General features: G+C 40.9%; 1 protein-coding gene across 1 annotated transcript in view; it reads left to right on the forward strand.

Moving 5' to 3' along the window:
* The window catches only part of DISP3 (dispatched RND transporter family member 3), a 71,198-nt gene extending 53,798 nt beyond the window's left edge, over positions 1 to 17,400 (forward strand). The window contains exons 14-21 of the mRNA XM_072425328.1: positions 2,615 to 2,742; positions 4,815 to 4,987; positions 6,318 to 6,444; positions 6,919 to 7,064; positions 7,898 to 8,057; positions 9,023 to 9,136; positions 9,678 to 9,844; positions 9,977 to 17,400. Of these exons, the coding sequence (XP_072281429.1) occupies positions 2,615 to 2,742; positions 4,815 to 4,987; positions 6,318 to 6,444; positions 6,919 to 7,064; positions 7,898 to 8,057; positions 9,023 to 9,136; positions 9,678 to 9,844; positions 9,977 to 10,339 (1,378 nt within the window). The 3' untranslated portion in view covers positions 10,340 to 17,400. The remainder of the gene's footprint in view (positions 1 to 2,614; positions 2,743 to 4,814; positions 4,988 to 6,317; positions 6,445 to 6,918; positions 7,065 to 7,897; positions 8,058 to 9,022; positions 9,137 to 9,677; positions 9,845 to 9,976) is intronic.
* Positions 17,401 to 25,443: the final 8,043 nt, after the last annotated feature.

The raw sequence follows: 25,443 nt of genomic DNA on the forward strand, positions 1-25,443 counted from the left end.
GATCTCTCCACCAATTATACCAGTTCCGCCCAATGACTGCAGCCATCACAAATGCTCTCCATCAATGCATAAAGCAAACTAAATACAACCTCATGGGAGTATCCCCTTACTTGGCGTCGTGAGATGGGTCTTTTATCTCTTGAGGTTTCCAGTGAAGAGATCTCCCCACCATTATTACCAGTTCTGCCCAATGACTGGAGCAATACCAAATGCCCTTCAACAATAATGTGTCCGTAAGGCAGACTAAGTGCAGCCTCAAGTGTGTAACCCTTTCCTATATAATTCTGCTGCTGGGATTTTCTACAGGGACCCATGTATAGAAAACACAGCCTTTGCTAAATGTGATATAGAGACAGAGTGAGATAGAATTCTGACATTGGAATATTGGGCAGACAATGGTAGTTAGCAGCATTTACAGATCAAGGTGACTAAAACCACTCAAAATACAAAGCCATCATAGCAAGAGGTGAAGCCAAATTCAGATGTTCATGTGAAACATTCATTTATTATCTAATAAAATGGTTCAAATGCAAAAAGTCTATCTTATAGTGTAAAAAAATCCAACATGTTTCACAAGTATAGGGACACCTCACCTTCATCAGGGCTGATTTGCTGAGTTGAATCTGTTTTCAGTGATACACCATGGGCCTGTTTTATTAAAGCTCTCCAAGGCTGGAGAGAATACACTTTCACCAGTGAAGCTGGGTGATCAAGCAAACCTGGAATGGATTTCTTCAATGTCATTTGCTATTTGCTAGCAAATGCTTTGAATCCTGGACCAGATCCATCCCAGGTTTGTTGGATCGCCCAGCTTCACTTATGAAAGTGTATCCTCTCTAGCCTTGCAGAGCTTTAATAAATCAGGGCCCCTGAATAAAGAGCCCCCTGTACAGATTGCACTAAAATGGAATGCAACTTAAAATGCTGGATATAGATGTGATTATGTTAGAGTAATGTGGGTTCTGCTTTGTGTAATGAAGGGGAAGTTGTGAAGATAGGTGAGGAGCTCCATGAGTCATTAAGAATTGTCATCTGGTTTGAGAACAGTAGTTACTTTTGTGGATGACAAAAAAAATATATCCAACTTATTTCGGGGATTTTGGCTTTGCCTTCTTGAGGGCTTTTGGTACTAGTGCTATATTGGTTGGAAAAACGATCAATGGCCTAATATTTTGGGGTTTTCAGTTTATTTGTTTGATCCTTCAATACCAAAAAAGGGATCAGAGTGGTGGTTTTGAACTCCAGATTTTCATAAAAAAAGAAAATAGACGTGTACATTTATTATGTGTTCATATTTGACATTAGATATTTTATACAGAGTTGTTTATTTTTTATCTTGCAGTCCTTTTCTCACTAAGATATTCAGTGAACTGGTGCTGGTACATCTTGCAGAAATGTGAAAGACAGGGCATATCAGAAAGTCGGGCCAAGCACCTGAGAGTTGAGGAGGCCACTTCCAAAGCCCCTCACTCTGCATTTCTTTATCAGAGGGGGAATTCTTGTTTTCCAGCTTCGAGAGTCTTTCGAGTGGAATATTTATTGCAGGATTGATAAAACATTCATGGGCACTTTGCCGCTTTGAAAATGACAAAGTATAAAGTACGAAGGCACGTTCATTTAGATTTTGATAGTCCTGCTCGGAATTCGATCACATCTGCGTCTTTCATTAACATTAAACAGTATACAAAATTTCCAGTATAATATCCGCCTAATGCGCTTCACTTGTCAAATTGCCATTTCAGGATAAAACGCTTTCACTAAGAGTTGAAAGTGGTTTATAATTAAAAGAAGATGATGTACTTAATTACCTCGAAGATTTGTTTAGATTTCCCTACTGCTATGGTTTGCTAATATTAAAGCTAAACTCCAGCTGGAGAAAAAGCTCAAAGGCAAAGGCATGTTTTCCCAGTGTGATAATAAAGAAGCTTGATGATTAGTGCTTTGGTATGGAGCACCTTTTAGGTGCCGGTAGTGCACCAGGAGGCTAAGCAAGGTCTCAACTATAAGAAAAATGTGCAGTATTAGGATGGGGCATTAACATCTCTGACACTGCACCAGGGCTTCACAATCACCAAGAGAAATGGTGCTGATTAGGTGCACAATTTAGGTGCCAATGGTTTTCCCCAACATCCATTTTGTGCTACTTCTGTCCCCTAACCTAACACTATCAGGGTAGAGAAAGTAAGATTCATAAAATGTCATGTCATTTCACTTCCTAGAATCCACAACTCCTATACTGGTGTTGGTGAAATAAACCCCACTAAATAAATGAGGTGGCGAGATGCCATTACACTCCACCCAGGATGACCACTGGAGAAACTCTATTAAGTCTTCTCCGATGTTTTACGCACCAATGATTTATGAAATAAATGTGGAATGGATCTAAGTGAACTGGATCGTTGTAGTATAGAATTGGGTGTTCACAGATCTGATTAGATTACACAGATCTTCTAAAGCCTTTCAGTATCACATAAACAGTCACTAATTCACTGTATAGACAATGCTAGGGGACCAGCCCTACCAATGATCACTAGATTTTTTTTTTATGTTTGCAGTACTAAATTAATTTTAATGTGATAACAATGTCAAATCTTCTATTGTATGTCCTACTTAGGAAACTATACTTCGTTTTGGTACACAAGAACCCCATCCATGGTAGGATCTGCACCTCTCCATCTGGGTGCCAGGGCTCTGGGTCTGACGTGTCCAACAGAGGGGTCTTTTATGTACCCACAGAGAAAGGTAAGCAAATGATCCTCCTGTAGGCAGAAAGAAACTGTCACTGGTCTGCATTTACAATGGGAGATCCGCAAACAAAGCCCATGTGTTGCCCTCCCAAAAGTGGACCTGTCACTACCTTAGTTAGTATGCATGGATACATGACATGCCACAATATTCAGCTACAATAAGGAAAAAAACTTCATCCTTTATCTTCCAAAAAATCTTCTTTGATTTTAAATCAGTAAGTTTCTCTGGGAGCATTGCCATCAATGTGCTGCCTGCAGGAGGAAGCTTCCTCAGTCTCCTCTATCCTAGTAATCAGACTGCAACATGGTAACTTTTGTAGCAAGTCAGGAGATGAGGGGTGGCAATGGAGAATAATTGTGTGTCATACAAAATGGCATCATCTCATGAGCTGATCTCAAGTAAAGTAGAGAATGACCCTGGATAATGCCTGAACAATGATGGCTCTGTCTTTGTAAAGGAAAATTACAAATACCCGGTTCCCCAACTAGTAAATCACTTCATGCCACATCCCAATAATAACACCAGAACAGAAAAAAAACGAAAATGAACAGACCTTTTAAGGCATTCAACCCCTAAAATTCAATTTAATAATAATTTAAAACCATAATTTATTGTACAAAGATAAAAAGATTTTATTCATATGAAAAGAATAAAGCAAAATGCGTCGGGATTAAAGACCTCCCTCTTTATTTATACAACCATCACTACAGTCAAAGCTAGGAATTCTAGGTCTAGTTTGACTGAGTGTTTCATTCACATTCTATATATTTGAACGAAAACTACTTAAAAAAACTATTATTTACCTCTTAATTTTCTAGTATTAATGTCTCAACTGCTAAAATGTGTATTAATATTTTCTGTTTGTATACATATGAGTAACTACACTATATGTACTGTTACTATATGTATATAAATGTGACTAATTTCTTCTATATAAAGAAGTATTGTTTTTGGCCATTCAAAAAAAAACCCCTCTGCCTCTTCTTTCTTTTTTATCTATTTATTACCTAAGGGATGGCCTCTGATTTTAAAGGAATACCATAACTTACTTTCATTCATTCACATTAACAAATAAATGCACATCTTGGAGAGCTCTCAATTAATCAAATGTTCAACGCGTTTCACAGAAATATCCCACTTCATCAGGAACTTTATCAGGACCTGAAATCAAACAATACATTTTATTATTATATAACAAATGATAAAAGTTTTTTTCCTTTGTAAAGAAAAACTCAGACAGCAGCATTATCAGAAGTAGTACTGTGATCTCTATGGGAGCTAACAAATACCAGGAAGTGTTACAGTGACACATTACTTATCATGCTGCACTTAACATGATAAATGATATCTGACGACAGGGCTGTTTTCATAATCCGGTCCCCTGGCCTGGCTCCAGCTCTGCCGTTTACTAAACCCAAGCAACACGTGAGTTGTCGGCAGAATATTAAACGGCAGAACATAAGGGGCTCTCAGACACAGATGTGTTTTTTTTTTATTATTACGAAACTAAAGCAGATTCATCGAGCAGATAATGAAGCCGCAAAAACTGCAGCCTTACTGTATTAAACGGCGATGAAAGCCAACACTGGCAGCTTATCGTTTAGCTTTCGCATCTGCCAAAGAAAATATTCTTAAAATGAAAACCATCACCCGGAATTAGCTTTTGTTGAAATAAAGTCCCAGCAAGATGCTCACTTTATGTGTGCCGCAGCAGTGGAAGATGGTAATCTCCCATATTGTAATAGTGGAGTGCATTGTGGCTGTCAGCAGGACCTGGCACAGAGCAGCAGTTCATAGTATCTCTACAATGGCTTTGTGTGGTTCCTTCCATGGAAACAGAGAAAGGTGGGAAAAAGGGCCATTAATAAATAAATAAACCTAATCACTAAAACAAGCTGCTCATTTGGACTACAAATAACTCCCCCCGTCCTTATATTTCTTGGCATAGCACAAGTGTTTTATAGTTTGTCAAGCTAGCTGAAATGGCAAAGCGGTGCACAGGAAGGCACACAATACTAGCAGGACAGAAAGTTTTCTTAGCTTAATTTAGTTTTTTTTCTTTTTAGCCACTACAAAGAAGTTGTCACCAACGCTGGATTTTAACCCTTGCCTTAACACAGCCTGCGGGAAGCCAGCTGTCCGTCCTCTAGTAGACACCGGTGCCATGGTTTTTGTGGTGTTCGGAATACGAGGGATAAATCGGACCAGGGTACCGGATAACCATGTGCTTGGTGAACTGGTAAGGGAAATATCATTATTTTGATGTAGCAGATCCTATTTATCATAGGAAGTGCTAGTGTTGGACTCCAGCTGTTGTTTTGGTGATTGTTATTGATCGCTGTTGTCACACCTACCTCTCCCTCGCTAAAGCGCATGCAGGCAGTTCTGACCCCAGATGTGTCTGCTCTTCCAGATTTAATCAGTATTGCCCCTCCTGCTGGCCAGTCAGGAAATAGCCTCTTAATCATCCCTGGCTATTTAGCTAGCTCAGACACAGCATTCAGCATTCGTGCAACGTGTCTCCACTAATGTCAAGCCCCCTAGCTCTGCTGAGCATTTCCTCTACCCTGTCCAGCTCCCGTGTTAACCCCTTGTTGCCCTGTCTGGTGTTTCCCTGCCTGTTCCCTTGTGCTGTTCCAGTTTTCCTGTGTGTTTCCGGTGTAATCTGTGTCTCTTGTGTTCCCTGTGTCTGTGGTGGCCCTGTGTCACCTGTGTCTATTTCCTGAATTCCTGATTCTTGACCCCTCTTTGGTTCCTCACCTTTCTTGCTGCCTGCATCGACACCGGCGTTCCTTGACAATTCTTCCACCTAGGGATTTTGTATCGTCCTGCCCATTCTGGTGTGCTCAAGGATGGCAACCTAGCAGTAACCAGCAACACAGCATAGTCACCACTAGAGGCTCTGAAATGGCCTGGTTATTGCTTAGACTCTGAACCTTGGCCCTTCTCAGAGCTCACACCACTTCTGTGCAAGCCATGGCACCACCTAGAAGCCCCATCTCTCCAAGCGTGACAGCTGTAAAGCAATATATATATATATTGCAATATATGTATATAAGCAATATATATATATATATTGCAGCATACGAGTCCAGTTCATTTTATTCATAGCCAGCATGTTTCGGGTACCCATCACCTTTCATCAGGGCTAATGAAACAATAATGTTGATTTACTAAAGGAAGATATACTGTTCACATTGCAAAATAACTTACCCCTTAGCAATAGATTTCACTTAGCTTTGAAAATCCCATGAAGCTCTGCTGACTTCATGCATCCAATCACATGCAAAGAAAAATATTGCCTGTTTTAGAGCTCATCGAGTTCAACCACTAGGGAAATAAACATCCCAGATAAAGCCTTAACGACATAGTTGATCCAGAGGAAGGCAAAAAAACGCATGATAGTCTACCTTCTATAGTCTTGCAGAGCTTTAATAAAACAAGCCCATTGTGTGAGGACAGGTAGATGCATGATCAGATAGCATCTCTTAGACTTATATTGAAGTTATGTGTATGTTATTTCCTGTCTGATGTTTGTTTTTCACCCCCTTTGTGTCTTTTCGGGAAAGGGCAGGGTCATCTACGATGACAAGTTTGACTTATTTAAAGAGATCGGTAACCTTTGCAGCCTGTGTAAGGTGATCGCCAGCAACAAGGATTTGGTGAAGCCGGGAGGTGCACAGTGCCTACCTTCAGGTAATCATTATATTCACGCCCATAATTGCCAGGTAAAAGAAGGACAAATTTTAAAAAAACGTATTTTCAGTATGTCATGGTGTGATTGGAGCCATGTGATGAGGAAGAAGAGGGAATCTTGATGATAAAATGCCTCTCCATCTCGACCATAGGAATCTGTAACATTACATCCTTATCATCCCTTTAGGCAGCCATATTGGTATTACAATTTTATACTGAAGAGCTTTTAAAGTTTTTATAAACCTTTTCCATTTATCTACTTTAATGCTAACACAACCAATCCTTAAAAAATACATTATGTCCAAAGGGAGACTGGGATTGACAAATGATGCATGTAGATCATATCATGCTGCACACTGTCTTCTATGTTCTATTTGATTTTTTGGCTTTGGGCTAACATATTCAGTATATGGTGGCCTAGGAGAACGGGGATCTTAGCTTAGTTCCTGCTCATAATCCCACTTTTTTTTTCAGGGTATAGTATATCATCCTTTCTTCAAATGTTACACCCCGAATGTAAGAACATTCCCGAGCCAAACCTTCTCCCCGGTCAGCTTTCCCATGGCGCAGTCGGTGTGAAGGATGGAAAAGTTCAGTGGATCTCCATGGCGTTTGAATCGGTAAGAGGCAGATGTATCATCTAACTTTATATGGCTATTGTATGTTTTGGTAATTTTACAGCTGTTGGATATTATGTTGATAGTACTCCTGTCTGTGTAATTGGATGTCATGATGGAGCGCCACTATCAGGAACTATCAAGAAAAGTTCAGATAAACCTTGCCTTATCCCAAATCTCTAATTATGGGCAATTTAAAAGAGCCATCTTCATTGCAGTTGACAACTTTCGAAAGACATTAACTCTATTTTACCATCTTCTATTTTGGGTACCTTTTTATTGGCTAATGAGTGACTGTTTTTTCATAATTGGATGGGGGAGATTAGCTTTGGAAGGTTACTTGTGACCCATTTTACATGACATGTTCCCTTTAATGAGAAGAATTGCTGCACAATTTGCCAAATTTGCTGAAAAAGAAAACCCCAAATTTTGCTAATCCTTATACCTTGCCCTTAATCATGTAACCTGCTGCTGTTGGAGAAAACTTGCATGTTATTAAAGGCTGTAATGTGGGTAGTCAGATATATATTTAGTAAGTCCAGAAACTCCAATTTTTGTGCCTAGAGTAGCCAGTGTGCTTCCTGGACATGAATCTTTATCTCTGCTTTATCTCAGGTTATTACCTGCTGGGTTATTCATATGTTCATTATGATTTCATGAATTCCTCCAGAAGCTGTGTATGAGTAAGAATAACAAGATTGTTACCAAATCCTCCAGTGGCTTCCGTGGGATAAAAATAAAACAAAGATGAGCATGAAGAAACCGACAATTATGGTGACCCCCAAGTGGTTTCCTGCCGTACATCCTCATAATTAATGATTTGTTTCCTCCCATAGACCACCTACAAGGGCAAATCATCTTTCCAAACATACAAAGACTATCTGAAGTGGGAGTCCTTCCTCCAGCAGCAGCTGCTTCGTCTCCCTGCGGACTCAGCCCTCAAACATGGATTTCAGACCTGTGAACACTGGAAGGAGATCTTCATGGAAATTATAGGCAAGTGATAGCTCTCACAATGCTTTGTGTACAAACTTTAAAAATGTTTTTTTTTTTTGAAGTGGGCATAAGGGCCAGCTCCACCAAGACTATTGGTTTGAAGAACCTGAACCACAAGTTTCTCTCCAGCTCACATAAGATATCACCATCCTCTCTTTGTCTGTTGGCTTTGGATTGATGGGTGTACAGAGAACCTATTTAAACTTTACAGCAATAAGAGAAAAAGTTATGTAAAACAGAAGGTTTTTAAGGCTCCCTGTCCCACTTTTTGTGCCCCATTCTCTGCTACATTCAAGAGACACCACTGCCTGTAGAATCTTTAGAATCAAACATATCTAGGAGTGTCAAATATCTGGCTCTACTTTTCTTTCTGTGGCTCCCTACCACTGCTTCCTACATCACTACATGGTATTGAAGACAGGAACTACACCACACAGCAGGGGACAAGTTGTCCAACAGGCCCAGAAACAACAAAATCTGAAGATCCTCAAACAGTGGTATCTCTTTATTACAGCTGAGACCGGTGACGTGGGGAAAGATGAATATTAAAAAGTCTTTTCTTTGCCATGCAGTGTTGTTTTAAAATGTTTAGTGCCAACGGGGTCAAACCATTTTACAGAGACACATGGGGCATGTAGTGGCATTCCCCTATGAAGATAGTAGCTGTCTAATTAGTCCAGTGACTAACTGGGTTCAAGTAGGAATTGATCCTAAACCAGTGTAAAAATCTATAAAAGCTGAGGCAAAATAAATATCCTTATGTATATATAATGTATGAGTCCAGATACAGGGCAAAAAGTATTGAAGAATGAAAAGTAGCAATAGTTGCCTTCATGTCTCTCCAACTGAAAACCATGTAAAAGCCATATAAAAATGATCTCAACTCTGTATTTATTAATAAACTATTTTTTATACACACATATGAGAACATGTGAGAACTGTGACTCTGTTCTGTTTCTTTTTAGGGGTGCAGAGCGCACTCTATGGCCTGATTCTGTCGCTGGTTATCTGCGTGGCAGCCGTTGCAATCTTCACTACGCACATTTTTCTGCTCCTCCCGGTGCTTTTAACCATTCTAGGTACTACTACAAATACTCCATAATACATTTTATATCCACTGCTTAATATGCCATCAAATCACTGTCTGCAGTTTTGTTGTGTCCAATATTACACCTTAACCATTATTGGAGATCATTCATGCTCTGTTAAGGCTTGATAACCTGTGCAATGAAATGAGACGGTCATTTGCAAGATCTGCCTAGCCAGGGATGGAACAGAGACATTAAACTCATTAGAAAATTGAATTTTGTCTGCTGCAAACACATATAAGGGGAATCTATATTGCAAATATCTATTCTGAGTAAATGGTTTACAATGATTAAGAGTAATGATTTGGACGGCTGCTTGCATTTACAGTGAACATGTTACCCATGCATGCCAGACCAACAGGTTTAGTTAAGTTTAATGCAAAGGCATTAAAACATAATTTTTATTGGAGAACTTACTGGTAAAGCTGGGCAGACCAGTATCTGATTGCTGGATAATATTTAATTCATATTGGTGTTGAAACCAGGAATGGAATTCTTCCTGTATGTTCCTTTCTCTACATTTGTGTTGCAGGTGTGGTGTGCCTGGTGGTGACTATAATGTACTGGCTGGGATGGGAAATGGGAGCAGTAGAGGCCATTTCCCTATCAATACTTGTTGGGTCATCTGTGGATTACTGCGTTCATCTAGTGGAGGGATACCTTCTTGCAGCGGACAACGTTCCGGCACATATCAAAGAGGTAACAATCTAGGGGCAGCTCTAAAATCAAACTTTATCAATTAGTACTAAGATATACAAAATAACTTTTCATAGTTGTAAAAGCCAATTCAAAATCCACATTCTAGCATTCATCACTTGTCTCTTCCTTTAGGACCCAACTGCCTGCCGCCAATGGAGAGTCACTGAAGCAGTCCGTCACGTTGGCGTAGCCATCGTCTCAAGTGCTATTACCACAGTTATAGCCACCATTCCGCTTTTCTTTTGTATCATCGCACCCTTTGCCAAGTTTGGGAAAATTGTGGCATTGAACACAGGCATCTCCATTGTGTACACTCTGGCCGTGAGTACGGCTTTGCTCAGTGTCATGGCGCCCAGCGCCTTTGTCAGGAATAGAACTTCTTTCCTTAAAGCTGCTTTGGTGGTTGTCCTTTGCGCTGCCGGGAGCTTTTGTGTTTACATGGTCCTGCTCAAAACAGGGTTGACCATCCCCATTCTTAATGGGACCCCACCGTAGAGCAAAAAAAGTACATTTTTTAAGACACTTTTTTATATTCAATTTTTTCCTCAATGGTGGGTATTGTCAGAAGTGAACAAAAGCAACACACTGTGTTTTCTTTAACGACAAATGCACTTTATTTTATTGTTCTCTGATGCATACAACAGCAGATGGGCTGATAGGAGCTGTGTGGATCAATAGGGGGGCAGAACCTTTTGGCATGTTCTAAAATTTATGGAAGCATTTGTGGCCTTAATAAGAGCTAGCAGTCTAAGAATAATGGCCTTTACTCCAAGAGTAGCCTACTGAATTTCAAGAAGATCAGCCAAAACAAAGCATTCACTGCCTAATGATTCAAATATACATAAATCAAGCAATTTTAGCATCAATTGTGAGGATTCCAAGGTGGTGGCTTCTCCATCCCTATCAGTCTTTTGGTCAAGGGCATCAATGGTTAATTGAAATGGGAATTGTAGCAAGCTTTTAGGGTCCTAAGTCATAAACTGGCCTATTTCTTTGAAAAATTAATAGAATTGAAAGTCATTTAAATTGAACTCCAGGCAAACAGCTAATACAAAGACAAAATACTTAAGTTAGGGCTATTTTCCTGCCTTCCAGATCTAAGCAATTGTGCCACACAGCTTAATATAGCAGGGCAGGTGATCTCCTTTTTTTCTGCTGCAGATCATTACCACCTACAGTTCTTGTCCCTCCCATAATCTGCCGTTTGACAGAAAAAGGCAAAATGGTAGACTGATGAGTTTATCTTTTCTTTTCTCTTATGTTCTCTTTTAACACATGAGCATTGCAACACAACTGACTGGCTACTTGTGCTGCTATTCCCTATCTCAGTCAGACTGTTGCAAGAGGCTGATACCAGGTATTGCATTAAAAAAATACTTATTTATTTTATTTTATATCTTCCTGGAGTTCAGCTTTAATGACTGTAAAACCCATTTATATCCTGACCCAAAGAACGATTCTGGACCTATTCACGGGCTATATCCTCATCCAATCCACCCATTGAGAATTCATATTCTATTTGGAATGCCTAGGAAAGCAGTAATGGCGCCTTTGCTTTGGAAATTGCAATGACTTGGACCTGGTGGCATTGAACCAGCATTCTGAATCTTTCTGAAAGAGGCATTGAAATTTTCACATTGGCTGAACTTCTTAAAAAAAAAAAAAAAAAAAAAAGGAACTGATAGCTGCTTTGAGTCAATCTAAGCTAATAACCAAGGTCCATGCCAAATGCAGTTAACACAGCTTCTGTACAGACTGAAATTTTCCCAGTGGTGTATCATCTATGAGCCCTCTGGAAGGGCGTTGTGTCTAGACTTTCCACACAGTGCTAGATGAACCTGTATTGGATGCAACACAATTTTTACTAATTTTTTTATGCTGATACAATTACAGGTTTAAAGGCCAAGTCCCGTAACAGTTTGTCTAAATCAGGTTGGTCTTGGCATGTCCAGTTACCCATTGGGTTCTTATATTTTTTTAGGGCACAAGTTCTTTCCCTACAAAGAGCATTTATGCTATTCTCATTTTAATTCAAGTAGTGGCTTTATCTCAGTTTTAGAAATTGGGGTAGTTTGGAACTCTGATAAATCCTTTAATAACAATAAATCGATAGGGCTACAAAAGACATTAGGTTGCAGTTTGGGTAACGCAGAAGCAACTCTTAGGATAGGGATAGTCCTAAATAACTGTATCAGGGGTACAAGCGTAGAAAAGCTGGGGCTGGTAAGAGTGGAAATCAAACTAAGGGTGACTAGACAATACCAGAAGCAGCTATTGTATAAAGCAGAAGCAGCTTGACCAAGTTGGGGACCAAAGCTAGAAAAATAACATTGAAGTTTATATTTAGCCCAGGACATTTTAATTCTTGAAATCTGGTTGAGATTATTATTATTACACAGTATTTATATAGCACCAGCATATCACACAGCAATGTACAAAGTCCATTGTCATCTCATGAGCTGTCCATCAAAGGGGCTAACAATCTAATGTCCCTACTATAGGTATATTTCATCAACATTTTTAGGAGAAGCCAATCAAACCTTCTGCATGTTTTTGGAATGTGAAGTGCCCATGGGAAACTCACGCGAACACAGGGAGAACGTGCAAACTCTTTGCAGATAGTGTCCTGGCTGGGATTCAAATCTGGGACCTAGGGCTGCAAAGGCCATAATGCCACCCACTGAGCCAACTGTGCTGCCTAATGCCCAACGCTGGCTAAAGTTCAGGACCAACACTAACCACCATGTTTGAAAATTACTGGGAAATGACTGTCTTTGGGCTCCCATGAGAGACCAAGACCCAGTGGGTGTTCCAGGGTCAGTAAGTGAGGAGAAATATGAACAAAGCCAAGAAGAGAAATAAAAAATTGTATCTTTCCACCTTCTTAGTAGTAAAAAAATGCTTTGACTGGCTAATTTCTTTTTTCAACAAGGTTATAATAAAGGAGACCTATTATAGGTTTTAATTGAATTTTGAAGAACACCATAACATTTTTTTTGCTTTGCTCTCTTGCTGCTAAATTAAATTCTAATATACTATACTAATGAGCCATTACTCATAATTTCAGGTCTATCCAAGAGACAAAACCAAAACATGCTGAGACTTCAATCTCATTCATTTAACATTAGGAAGGTAGCATCATAGGTTATCACGCATCATGTGGCTGTTTATCCTGGACAAGAATAGCTGGAGGATGAATTAAAATGCAAAAACATGAATAGAGCACTAGCAGGTGATGGAAGAATCCAATGCAACATTATTATCTCATACTAGGATCATGGTATTATTATTATCTTGTATTTATATAGCACCAACATATGAAGGAGTGCTTTACAAATTCATCATTTATCACTAGCTGTTCCTCAGTGTGGCTCACAAGCCTTTCCCTCATCATAAATCATTAATTTATAAATCATAATCTGAGGCCAATTTTTGAGGGGATGCCAGTGAACCTAACTGCATGTTTTTTGAAAGTTGGAGGAAATTCTACAAAGATGGGGAGAACATACAATTTCTATGAAGGTATTGTGCTGCCTAAGATTCCAACAAGGGACCCGAATGTGGCAAAGTCACGGGTGCTAACCACTGAGCCAACTGTGCTGCCCGCATTGATCTTGGTTTAAGATATTCCCAAGCTTGCTTTGAACTCTTTCATCACATGGTGCTTTTTCATGTTCTTGGATTCTATTTCCATGCCGAGGCATATGACTTATAAAATGGGCAAGACAGCCATGGGACTGGCAATGTCTAAACTGGCAGGTTGTAGCCAAATGGTGATGGCCATTATTATTATTAAATATAATTACTATTTGTAAACAGGATTTATATAGCACCAACATATTACGTAGCGCTGTACATTAAATAGGGAAGCCATGAAGAGAAAAAGTTAAAGCCCTAAAACAATATAATAATCCGATGGGTCATTTGACCAACCAAGACCCTCCAATATGAATCCATTTTTGAGTAGACTTGGCCTTTAGGAGAGAAGCCCGTGCTGTTTTCTCCTTTATATCCTGGGTATGCAGTTTTTAAAGCACTGTTGATTCATTTTATGATAACCGTGCTTGTTTTTTTCTATTGCTGTGGCACAAGATTTGGAAAATGTACAATCAAATGTTATTCATCATGTGTGAGTTGGTCAGAAAACCTTACTGTGTTGCAATACGTTTGGCAAAAACTGAAGAACAATGAAATGACTGTTTTCTAGCCTAATTTGACTATTTCCTCTCTTTTTTTGGCACAAACTAAAAATAAAAATTGTGATTTTGACAGTGCAAACTGGAAAGAATTGGGAAAGCATGCAGATTTGAAGTTGCAGCAAAGGATTATGGGTATATCAGCAGCCATGTTGATTTAAAAAAAATGTTGGCAGCTCCCTGTGACCTCAGATTACTTCTCAGAGGAGTTTCTTGAGACTACAAGCAACATTGTTAAATAAAAAAAAAAACTTTGATTTTTCTAAAAAGCACAAACGAGTGTTGCAATGGGTTTGTGGGAAGTCGATTTCATCAGCAAAGGTTGAAGGATTGTAGATTTAGTGATTGGTTGTTTGTTCATTCAGAACAGACCTGGAAAAGCCAAAAAGGATAATTTAGTAGCTAATGATGCCGATTGGCTGTGGTACAGTAAAATAAAAAGATTAAACATTATAGTTTTATGGATTTACTTAGTAAGGCAATGCCAAGAGCAATGATGGTGGCAAAAAATGCCAGAAAAGCTCCACTAAGCACTTTGGCCACATAACAAAAAACTGAAAACCTCAAAACTTTTTAAAAATTTTCTATGGGACATATATTGGCTTTTCATTAGGGGTCCTAAAATCAAAGGTTTACTTGCAGCATAATTCTCAAATCAGGAAATATTCCAATGAAATTTTAAAGAGGAACTAAACCCCCATACTTAGCCATCCTCCTTCCATCGCAGGGTGCCATCATATTTTTTTCCCCTATAGATGATCTTCGGCTATCTTGACTGTGGCAACCACATTCAGTAAATTCCCCCACCACCCCCACTTGTTCACCCCAACAAATATTACACAAAAGCAATAGTGGTTAAATGGCCTGTAGGCATTCCTAAATGGCTGCCAGCAGAAGTTATGCTGACAGTCTGACGTTCCTATACAACCCTATCTACCCTCGTCTCCTACATAGAACATACCTAGCCTAACCTAACCGGTGAAAGGTGTCGGGACGCGAGATCCAGCTTTATTTTCATTTTTTCTGAGATCTTGAATTTGAAAAATTATGTTGTCGACCTCTGTCCAGCATTTTGTCCTACCAATTCCACCTAAGTGGCTAACTTAGGACCTATGCGATAGACCCATGTGATTGGTCGATTATATTGAATATATTTGTTAACAATTCACAATACAAATATATAGCTTGAAAATTTTCTCCTTTTTAGTTTCTCCTTCTCTAAATAAGTCAGGGGTTGGCTATCTGCTACTTTGAATGAGGCCTAACCCTGTAATATTATCACAGTTTTCTAACATTTTTTTTTAACACTACCCTGAGCTTCCTAATTCTTTGGTTACTGGTCCTCGAAGGCCTCCCCCATCCACTAACCCTACTTTTTGAATCTGTGCCGCCATGATATATATGCTCCCAGCTGCAACCTCATCCAGCTCGGGAATGATATCACAAATTTTCCCAGTCCCCCCAAACATTCCAACCATAACATGTTCTGGAGATTCCACACCAAAGATGGATCTCCCACCCCCACTGACACCACTCCCAAAACCAACTTACCTCAAGGACCTCATTGCACCAAAAACTTCCCTAAACCAACTGGGCAGGCGGGTTGACCACTTCCTCTTGCCCCTTTTCCCTTACAACACTTTAACCCCTCCCCTACGTAATGTTACCACTCACACCCAAAAACTGGCCCCTACATAGCACCATCTTAACTTTTAACCCCTTTCCTGCATGCCTCCTGCCCCCCTCCTTCCCCAGTCATACTGGCCTTACACTATGCTTCTCTGTGTTCCAGCTATGTCTTGATTGGATAATGCCAGGATGACGTATCTCCCACAAGGAGGTGGCAGGAGTTCATTTATTCCTGGCTTGTGCAAAGGAAGCCAGGTGCAGCTCAGCAATGTTTGACAGGTGGGCTGGGATCAGTCAGGTGAGAGTTATTGCAAGATGGACATCTGTCCCATCCTGCAATGAACACCTGCCCGGTTGTGACTTTAGTTCCACTTTAATTTTAAATCGGCTAAATACACACAGAATAATCAATATACAACTATTACAAGTTATTTTCATTAGGAAGCAGCCACTGTCTGAGTAGATAGGCTTGTCCCCAGCCAGCATGCTGTAGAACAGGACCATTGTTCTGTTATCCTACCTTGTCCCAGGGTAATGTCATCGGTATGAAGAAGACAATTCTCCCCATTTCACAGTACTTTAGAGTTAGAAGTAACCATATTGCCTGTTAAGTCATATCCTGTTCTGAAGGATGTACATGTGTCAAGCAAAGTCGTCCTGGTTTGTTTACTTGGCTATTAGAAGCTTAGCTCCTGGTTTCTTACATCAAAGAATCATAGCAGGGATTTGAGTGTGGAATAGTCCTGGCTCCTAAGAAAAACAAAACCAGATCAGTTTAACTGAAACAAAGCCATTTCAGTAAGGTATTTATGAAAATATTTTTCTGCTCAGAGAAAAAATTATTCTGTTGAATATCTACAAAAGCAGATAAGAAATGTTGATTTGAATTCTGCTTTAAGGCAGCAGCAGTCTCTCTGCAATGGCTCTCTGTTGAGTCAAATCTGGAGTTTTACATACAACATTGGGCATTAACATTGATGTTTCCATGGTCTCACTCAACAGGGGGTGCGGCCAACCTCTTTAGAGAGACCACTGCTTCTACACTTCTCTGCAGTATGCTGACTGGGGACTTTTCTACTCAGGGTGTTGGTGCTTTCTAATCAAGTGAACAGTAAGACATTGAACTTTTACATCAAAGTACCTGGAATGTATTTAGCAGACATAAATTGCAAGTTGGCTTCATTGCAACATCATAATGAGGATCACTAGTAAAGTAGAATCGTCATCACAGTCTTCATTTAAACCATTGGTGCTTGGATTTTTGGGGGTCACTTAAACTGACCTGAGAGGCACAAAATGCTCCAGGAACCGCCAGCAACCCCTGGAGGAACCCTGTTTGAGAAACAGCAATCATTCGGTCTAATCTTAGATTATCCAATCTAATCATTGGAAGCATGAAGATTGGGCTTAAAGTGCTAGAAGTGGTCAGCAATACGGGATAAATAGTAAAAAGAACATAGTAATAAATTGAATTATTTTTATTATACAGTGGGGTGCTGCCCACTGCCCAGTTAAGGTTGAATTATAATTTAGGTCTTGGGGTCATTTTAAAGCTCCAGCCTAAATTTTTCTCAGTGTCCTATGTACTTCGCCATTGCTCTTGGGTCGCCTTACTAAAGTTTGGTAGTCTATGGATTTATTAGAAACTCTCCATGGAAGAGCTGTGTGTCGATTTCCTAACTATGTAAACGTTTTACTACTTTGATTGAATAAAAGATATTTTAAATCTCATTGTCCTTAAGAATGATTTCCTTACTCCAGAAGAGAAAGACGGTGGGGAGCTCATATGTGAAAGTTGTCTGCGTTGAAAGTAAACCGTAGCCCTTCATGTGCTCAAAGCAATTAGTCCCATTTTCCTGCACATTGTGACTTCCACATGACAAGTATTAGAAGATATAGCAGGTATCCTGAACACAACCCATTTCCTGTCTGTTGGACTACAAGAATCATCCAGCGTCATCCATGTTTTCTGTCCTGTCAGTTGTTCATTCTCTGCATCATATGTGAACATTTCTAAAGGTGGTCTGTATGCAAATGCAGCTTGTCTAGGAATGTGCTGATACAGTGTGTGAGAGGCAGTGCTGTGAGTTGTAAAATCCCCTGTCCTTGCTGACATTTATTTATCTGCTGTCTTGGTGTTAATTCCACACAGGCTTATACTTATCAGAGTCACAAAGCAGTGACTGCACAGCACAGACACAATACAAAGGAGTTGGTGTTTGTGTTTTATTGTTCTGTCAGCAGTGGCAGAGAAGAACTGATAATAAAGCTTAATGAAAAATTGCTTTGTAAATCAGCTCAGCCGCAATCATTTCTGCTCTCAAATGTGACATCCTTGCCAATATCTCTCACGTCCATGTGCTGTTCTTGCCAGCCTATCTCCCTCCTTTATGATGTCCTTGCCAACACCACCCTTTCTTTTGAGCTGTCCTTGCAAAAATCTCTACCCTCCTTTATGGTGTCCTTGCTATTATCTCTCCCCTTCCAAATGATATCCTTCACTCCAATGTGATATGATTGTGAACATCTCTTATTGCCATGTGCTGTCCTTGCTCACATCTCTCCCTCCCATATGATGTCCTTGCCAACACCTCTGTGCTTTCATGAGCTGTCCTTGCCAAAAGCTCTCCCATGTGATGTTCTCCTTAAATTCTCTCCCCTCCCATGTGATGTTCTCCTCAAATTCTCTTCCCTCCCATGTGATGTACTTTACTAGTATGTCTTCTCATGGGATATCCTTGCCAACATCTCTTTCCTGTCTTGTCCTTGCAAACACCTCCCATGGGACTTCCTTGTCCACCAAGGATATTTTAGAGGCAGGTGTTAGGGGGCTTTGTTGCCTTTTATAAGTGAAACTGTGGTGGTCTAAGTAATATTCAACACTCTTTTGGAGGTGTCAGACACATGGTTCCCTCCCCATTGGACATAAGAGCAAATAGTGATGTGGAGGCCAACAGTATGTGGTGGGGATCCATTTAACACTCCTAGAGGTGTGTGATGAACAGGGTGAAGATTCCAGAAATGGGGTATGGGATATATAAGTCTAATATCTTCAATTGTACATAACTTTTTATTGTATGCTTTGTCAATAGTGACGGTCACTTTAAGGCTTTTGCTGTCTTTTTAGCTAACCCAAAATGCTCTGAGGATCTTTCGTCATTTATAAATGTATAAATGTGAAACAATGATTAAAGATACATAGTAAAAATATAAAAAAACGAGATATTGAAAACCTAAGCCTGAAATGCAGAAAGGAATGGATCACTCTTATCATTAATACATCTTAATAATGATAAAAAACAGGACTGTATAATTTCCAGAACAGGGCGGGCAGATGTAAAATCATTGACATTCACTCACTGGCCACTTTATTAGGTACACCTTACTAGTACCTGGTTGGACCCCCTTTTGTCTTCAGACTTCCCGTCATTCTTCACATAGATCCAACAAGATGCTGGAACATTCCTCAGGCATTTTGTTCCATATAGACATGATATCATTATGCATTTGTTGCAGATTTGTCAGCTGCACATCTATAATGAGAAGCTCCCATTCCACCACATCCTAAAGGTGCTCTATTGGAAGGAGATTTTGTGATTGTGGAGGTCACTGGAGTCTGGTGGCTTAATTTTCATGTTCAAGAATCCAGTCTGAGATGACTTGAGCTTTGTGACATGAGGCATTATCCTGCTGGAAGAAGCCATCAGAAGATGGGGATGGACATGGCCAGCAAAAATACTTAGGTGGGCTGGGGCATTCAAATGATGGTCAGGTGGTGCTAAGGGGTCCAAAGTGTGCCAAGAAAATACCCCCTACACCATCCCCTGAAGCCTGAACCGTTGATACAGTGCTGAATACATCCATGCTTTGACTCCAAATTCTGACCCCACCATCTGAATGTAGCAGCAGAAACTAAAACTTACCAGACCCGGCAATGTTTTTCCAATATTCTCTTCTCTAATTTTGGTAAAATTTTATCAATTGTAGCCTCAGGTGCCCGTTCCTAGCTTACATGGGTGCACTCGGCATGGGGTCCTGCTCCTGTAGCCCATCTGCTTTAGGATTGGATGTTTTGTCTATTCACAGATCTCTCCTGCAGACCTCCTAGGTAATGAATGGTTATTTAAGTTACTGTTGCCTTTCTATCAGCTCAAACCAGTCTGGCCATTCTCCTCTGCCTTCTGGCATCCACAGAGAACGGATTTTCCCTTTTGTGGACCATTCTTTGTAAACGCCGGTAAAAATCCCAGCAGATCAGCAGTTTCTGAAATACTCAGACCAGCCTGGCGCCAACAACAATGACACATTCAAAGTCACATTTCATCCCATTTTAATGCTCAGCTTGAACTTCAGCAGTTCGTCTTGACATTTCTAAATGCTTTGAGTTGCTGCCATGTGATTGGTTGATTGGATATTCGCATTTACAATCAAATGCCTACATAGCTGCCTGGCTGGAATTCAGTTTTAGAAATCAGATTAGAAAAAAAATGACTCCAAGTAACAAGGTGGATAATCATTTGCTGTTATTGAAACACATGGACCTGGAATGATCCCCACCAGGGGACTCTTCAGTAATGTCAGATTTCCTGCTTTATAAATAAACCCCCAAATCATTACATTTCCAGTATTTATTTTTATTTCATCCATGCATTGCTGAATCCCGGAAAAAATATTTGAATTTTTTTTTCACTATTTTTGAAAACAGTGTATTTCTGACTATTTTTGAAGGCAGATAAGCTGCGAGGGGGGCAGGAGAAGCAAGAAGTGGACACTTTGTAACAGCATTATCACTGCGGGGATAAAATTAAGGTTTAGCCGCCGCGATACGACGTAGAGATGAGGAAGGAGAAATAGATGTACTCTTGGCGTCTGGTCTTCGGGGACTATAATTTACCTTGGAAAGTGACATTTGTTTCAGCTCTCAGCGGCGCGGTGTTCTCCTATAATATCTGCCTGGCACAAGCTCATTTCCTGCAGTCACTTGTAAATAATCTGTTTTGATATAAGCATTTGGCCGATAAGGAGATCCGCTGCACTCTCGCGTCTTCACTTTGCCTTGTGGCTTATCTGATCTTTTCAAGAGGCTGTTTCTGGCCTCGCACATTCACCTCACACCACTTACTGGCTTGGAAATTGAACTGTCCGGAATTCACAGTAATTTTCTCTGCCCTTTCTGAGACAAAATACATTTGGCTTTCTTTTTGGGGTGAAAAGGAAAACTTCAAAGTGGATCCAAATAAAATGTATAAGTGTGCATGAATAAATTCCTGACATGTCACAATATACATCGGGCATCTCAGGCGTGAGCAGAAGGGGCTCTGCTCTACTGGAAGAATAAAAGTGCGATCTAACACTTGCGCACTGCACAGTTCGAAATTTGTTAATGTAGGAAGAATACCCAGGAAGGAGAGAAGATGACGGAGCCTGGTGTCCAGGCCAGTCTAATGATATTGTAGATCCTCCCGTTTGTTCCTCAAATGAGACTGGCCCAATGTTGTCCGAGATCCTTTTTTTGGTTTCTGGCTGGTCCGATTATGATCCAGATTCTTCCTTTGGTTCCCTAATAGTGACTGGTCCAATGATGTACCAGATCCTACTTTGATTCCCCAATGGTGACTGGTCCAATGGTGTCCCCATTCCTCCCTTTTATTCCTCAGTGGTGGTTGGTGCAGTGATGTCCCAGGTACTCCCTTTGGTTCCTTAATGGTGACTGGCCCAATGATGTCCCGATCCTCCCTTTGGTTCCTCGTGGTGGCTTGTGCAGTGATGTCCCAGATACTTCCTTTGGTTCCTCAGTGGCGGGTGGTCAAATGATGTCCCAGATTCTCTCTTAAGTTCCTCAGTGGTGGGTGGTCCAATGATGTCCCAGATTCTCACTTTGGTTCCTCAGTGGTGGGTGGGCCAAAAATATCCCAGATCCCCTCTTTTGTTTATGAGTGGTGCTGGTCTAATGACGTCCCGGATCCCACTTTGGTTCCCCATTGATGGCTGGATCAATGATTTCCCAGATCTTCCCTTCAATTCCTTAGTGGTGGCTGCTCCAATGATGTCCCAGATCCTCTCTTTGGTTCCTCAAAGGTGGCTGGTTCATTGATGTCCCAGATCCTCCCTTTGTTCTTCAGTGGCTACTGGTCCGATGATATCCTAGATTGTCTTTTTGGTTCCTCAGCAGTGGGTGGCCCAATAATGTCCCAGATTCTCCTTTTGTTTCTTCATTCTCCTCAAATACAAAAGGGAAAGTTCAAAGTAGATCCAAATAAAATCAACATATGCATGAATAGATTCCTGACAAGTCAATGTATACATCAGGCATCTCAGGCATGCACAGAATGGCCTGTCCTCTACTGTAAAAAAAAAAAGGAATTTGCGATTTGCATTCGCAGTGAGATCTAACATTTTCCAGAAACGCTTCACCCAATCTTACGTCTGTGCAGTGAGATCGGTTGCCTCAGAAAAAGCTAGAGGAAGATGTTGGAGCCCGATGTCCAGCCTTCATCGAGCAGCAGGAAGCATTTCCTCTTAAACTTGGTAATACTTACTAGAAATAATCACATTCTCTTGGACATATTTTCCACATTCAATTCCCTTTCCCTGCCCCTGTTCCCAAGGACAGATGTAGCCAAAATGGGGCCTTTGACAAATAAGAAGTCAGGGTCCAAAATGCACAGAAATTCTTGTCCCTGCACAACATTCCTGTCAGCTGGGGCCATATAGATGGTGGAGGCCTTGGGCAATGGCCCATTTTGCCCTTCATTAAAACTAATTTTACAGTAATTTGAATGTTGTTTTTCAGTATTGCATCAAAAAATGTGTAAAATAAAAAATAAAAAAAATATTCCCACCAATCCTGTGAATCTCTGAGTTCCAGACTTTGATGTACCCATTATGAGGGGCTTCCACAATTCCTGCACTGGATTCCTGGGTCTATACACCTACCTATGAGTTCTCATGATCCCTGCACTAAAGCTCCAGGTTTGTCCACCTGCTGTGCCCATTACAAGGGGGTTACAAGGGGTTCTCATGATCCCTGTGCTAAATCTCCAGGTCAGGACACATGTGGTGCCCATGAGGGTCTGTCACCATCCCTGCACTGAATTCCTGGATCTGTATACCTTTTGTGCCCATTATGAGAGGATACCACCATCCCTGTACTAAGTTCTTGAGTCTGTACAGCTGCTGTGCCAATATTGGGGGTTCCCATTATCTCTGCATTGAGATGCTGAGTCTGTACACCAGCTATGCCCATTATGGGGTCCCCCGCCATAACTATGCTTAGTTCCCAGGTGGGCTGATCCTTTAAGACACTTTGCTAAGTTTGGGCTGGAGTTGTTCAGAAATATTTAGCACTCTGTTAATTCATTCGGTAGCGGTGCCATATGTGAGACTTAGGAAGTGAAATGGGATATGAGATTATTGCTGGGGGTTTTACAAAAATCGATTGATCTTTTTTCTGTGGTAGGGTAGAAAAATTCCCATAATACATCATTATTCTTGAGCCGCGGGCCTGCCAATCAGCCGTAAATAACCGCATACGGATCCTATCTGCAGTCATCGGCATTATTACCTCTTGCTAAAGATTGCTTCAAGCCGCGGCAATTCATAATGCACGCCTGACTAGCTCGCATTGTTGATGTCATTTGAGTAAATACCCTCCTCGCCGTATAATGGAATGGATAGAGAGCAGCGTACGCTTTGTCAAAACGTGCGCCACTTAGGATGTGCTCAAATTGGCTGCCGCCCGCCCCGCTCCTAGAAATGTTGCTGCCGGCGGATGGATGAGACCATAAGACTCGTGTCATATTTCACTCATGCAAATGAAGTCTTGGAAAATGTTTGATTAAATTGGAATCCTCGCACTCCAGCGCTGAGAGAATGAACTTGTTTTCCTGTGAATGTTAATTAAAATCAGGCGGCAGAAATTTCCAGCCCCAACTAGGTGTGAAGGAATTTGAGTTATTATTGTGCCGAAAATTGGATGGAAATTGGGGCAAAATTTTGCTAATTTGTACAAATATTTTAGAGTTTATGAGGAAGGCCAATGGTGTGGCTACAGAGCTATGAATCCTGATGTGGAATTTGAACCTGGGCCTCCCTATTCACTGCACCACTGCTGATGGTCTTCTAGCTATAGACTTTTGGGTCCCAGCTCTAATTTGTGACAAGGACCCTGTCATTTAGTATAGCTCCTTTGCATCCAAGCCCCCGAATGGCTCTTCCCCTTCCAATCTGGACCTCTACCATGACATCAGAGCTCCCCTTGTGGATACCCTCAAGTGCCCCCTCATGTTACAGTCCCCTATTTAGATCTTGAACCGCTAATTTACATTAGAGTGCCCCCCTAATATCAGAGTCTCCTATTTACATCTGGACTCCCTCATTACATTAGACTCCGCTCTTCTCATCAGAGCTTCCCTTTAGATCAAAGCCCCACCTTGACATCATAGTCCCATTTCTACATCATGAGCCCCCCTTTATATCCAAGTCCCCACTTTGCATCAGAATCCAACACTTAGGGTCCCCCCAGACATAAGCTCAACAGGCTGCCCATTAGTGAAACTTCATCAGCCGCCCACTATTGTTATTGCCACTGGCAATGAATATCTTCTACTTCTCTACTTTGCCGAGCCTTGCCAAGAGGAGGAAACCAATGGTGGAAGATCTCCCCTGCCAGCTCTGTTTACAACAGTGGGCTGCCAGACAATGGTCATGACGAGGCCCCTAAATACACTCTGGAGCAAGGGCCCAACCTCAGTCACGACCCCTGCAACCCCTGTTCCTATATCACTAAAGAAGGCAAATGTGATTACTGATAGTATGTAAAGGGCTATTGGGCTTTAAATAGATAATAAGGGTTAGAAAATCTCCTTTTTATTATCCAAAAACTATTCTTCAGGTCTTGGACTAAAGAAAGTCCCCTCTGTTTTGCCCCAATATTGGAGGACAAGTAGAGACAGCAGTAAGTATTTGTAGACAGGGTTCTACTTAAAATCTTTACTAAAGCTAAATACACAGATAAAATACATTTCAGGCATAAGCTTGAAGACTTCAGTCAGCAGATCTGGCACATGCCTTTGCTGCCAGTCTTCGGGCCGGATTATGTCCCCCTCTCCCCATCAGGGAATAGTTCTCCGTGGCCTGACAGTAATATGTGGAATTAGCAGCGAGCAGACGTAACACCTTGGCTTCGCAGAGCCGGGCAGAGAGGTTCTGTTCCCAGGACTCGGCATTTATGTGATGTGATTATATTTCCCTGAGTGTTGCCGCTCCGTGTATAAATCATTTTCCATCGCTTTTCGCTCTCACAAGGGGATATGCTATGGATTGCTATGAAATTGTTACTGAGGAATGTCTTGCCAACGCATCTAGAATCCCAAATGCATTGGTATTACATAATGCTGGGTCCTTAAAGCTGAACTTTAAAAAGAATACAAATTCACATATTATGTTTTCATTGATTAAAGCAGAACACCCCCCAAATACATACACACACACACCCAACCAGCTGAAGCCTTCACAGAAGTTTTTTTTTTTGTTTTGTTCTAGATAATCTCTTTTGTTCTTTAGCGGTGACTGGTCCATTGAGGTCCCAGATCCCCCCTTTGGTTCCTCATTTATGTATGGTCCGATGATGTCCCAGATCCTTTTTGGTTCCCCAGTGGTGGATGGTCTGATGATATTACAGATCTCCCTTTGGTTCCTCAACGGTGACTGACCCGATGATGCCCCAGATCCTCTCCCTTTGGTTCCTCATTTATAGCTGGTCCAATGATGTTC

This window comes from Pyxicephalus adspersus, chromosome 11, assembly GCF_032062135.1.
Source record: "Pyxicephalus adspersus chromosome 11, UCB_Pads_2.0, whole genome shotgun sequence".
In the NCBI taxonomy this organism is placed as follows: Eukaryota; Metazoa; Chordata; class Amphibia; order Anura; family Pyxicephalidae; genus Pyxicephalus; species Pyxicephalus adspersus.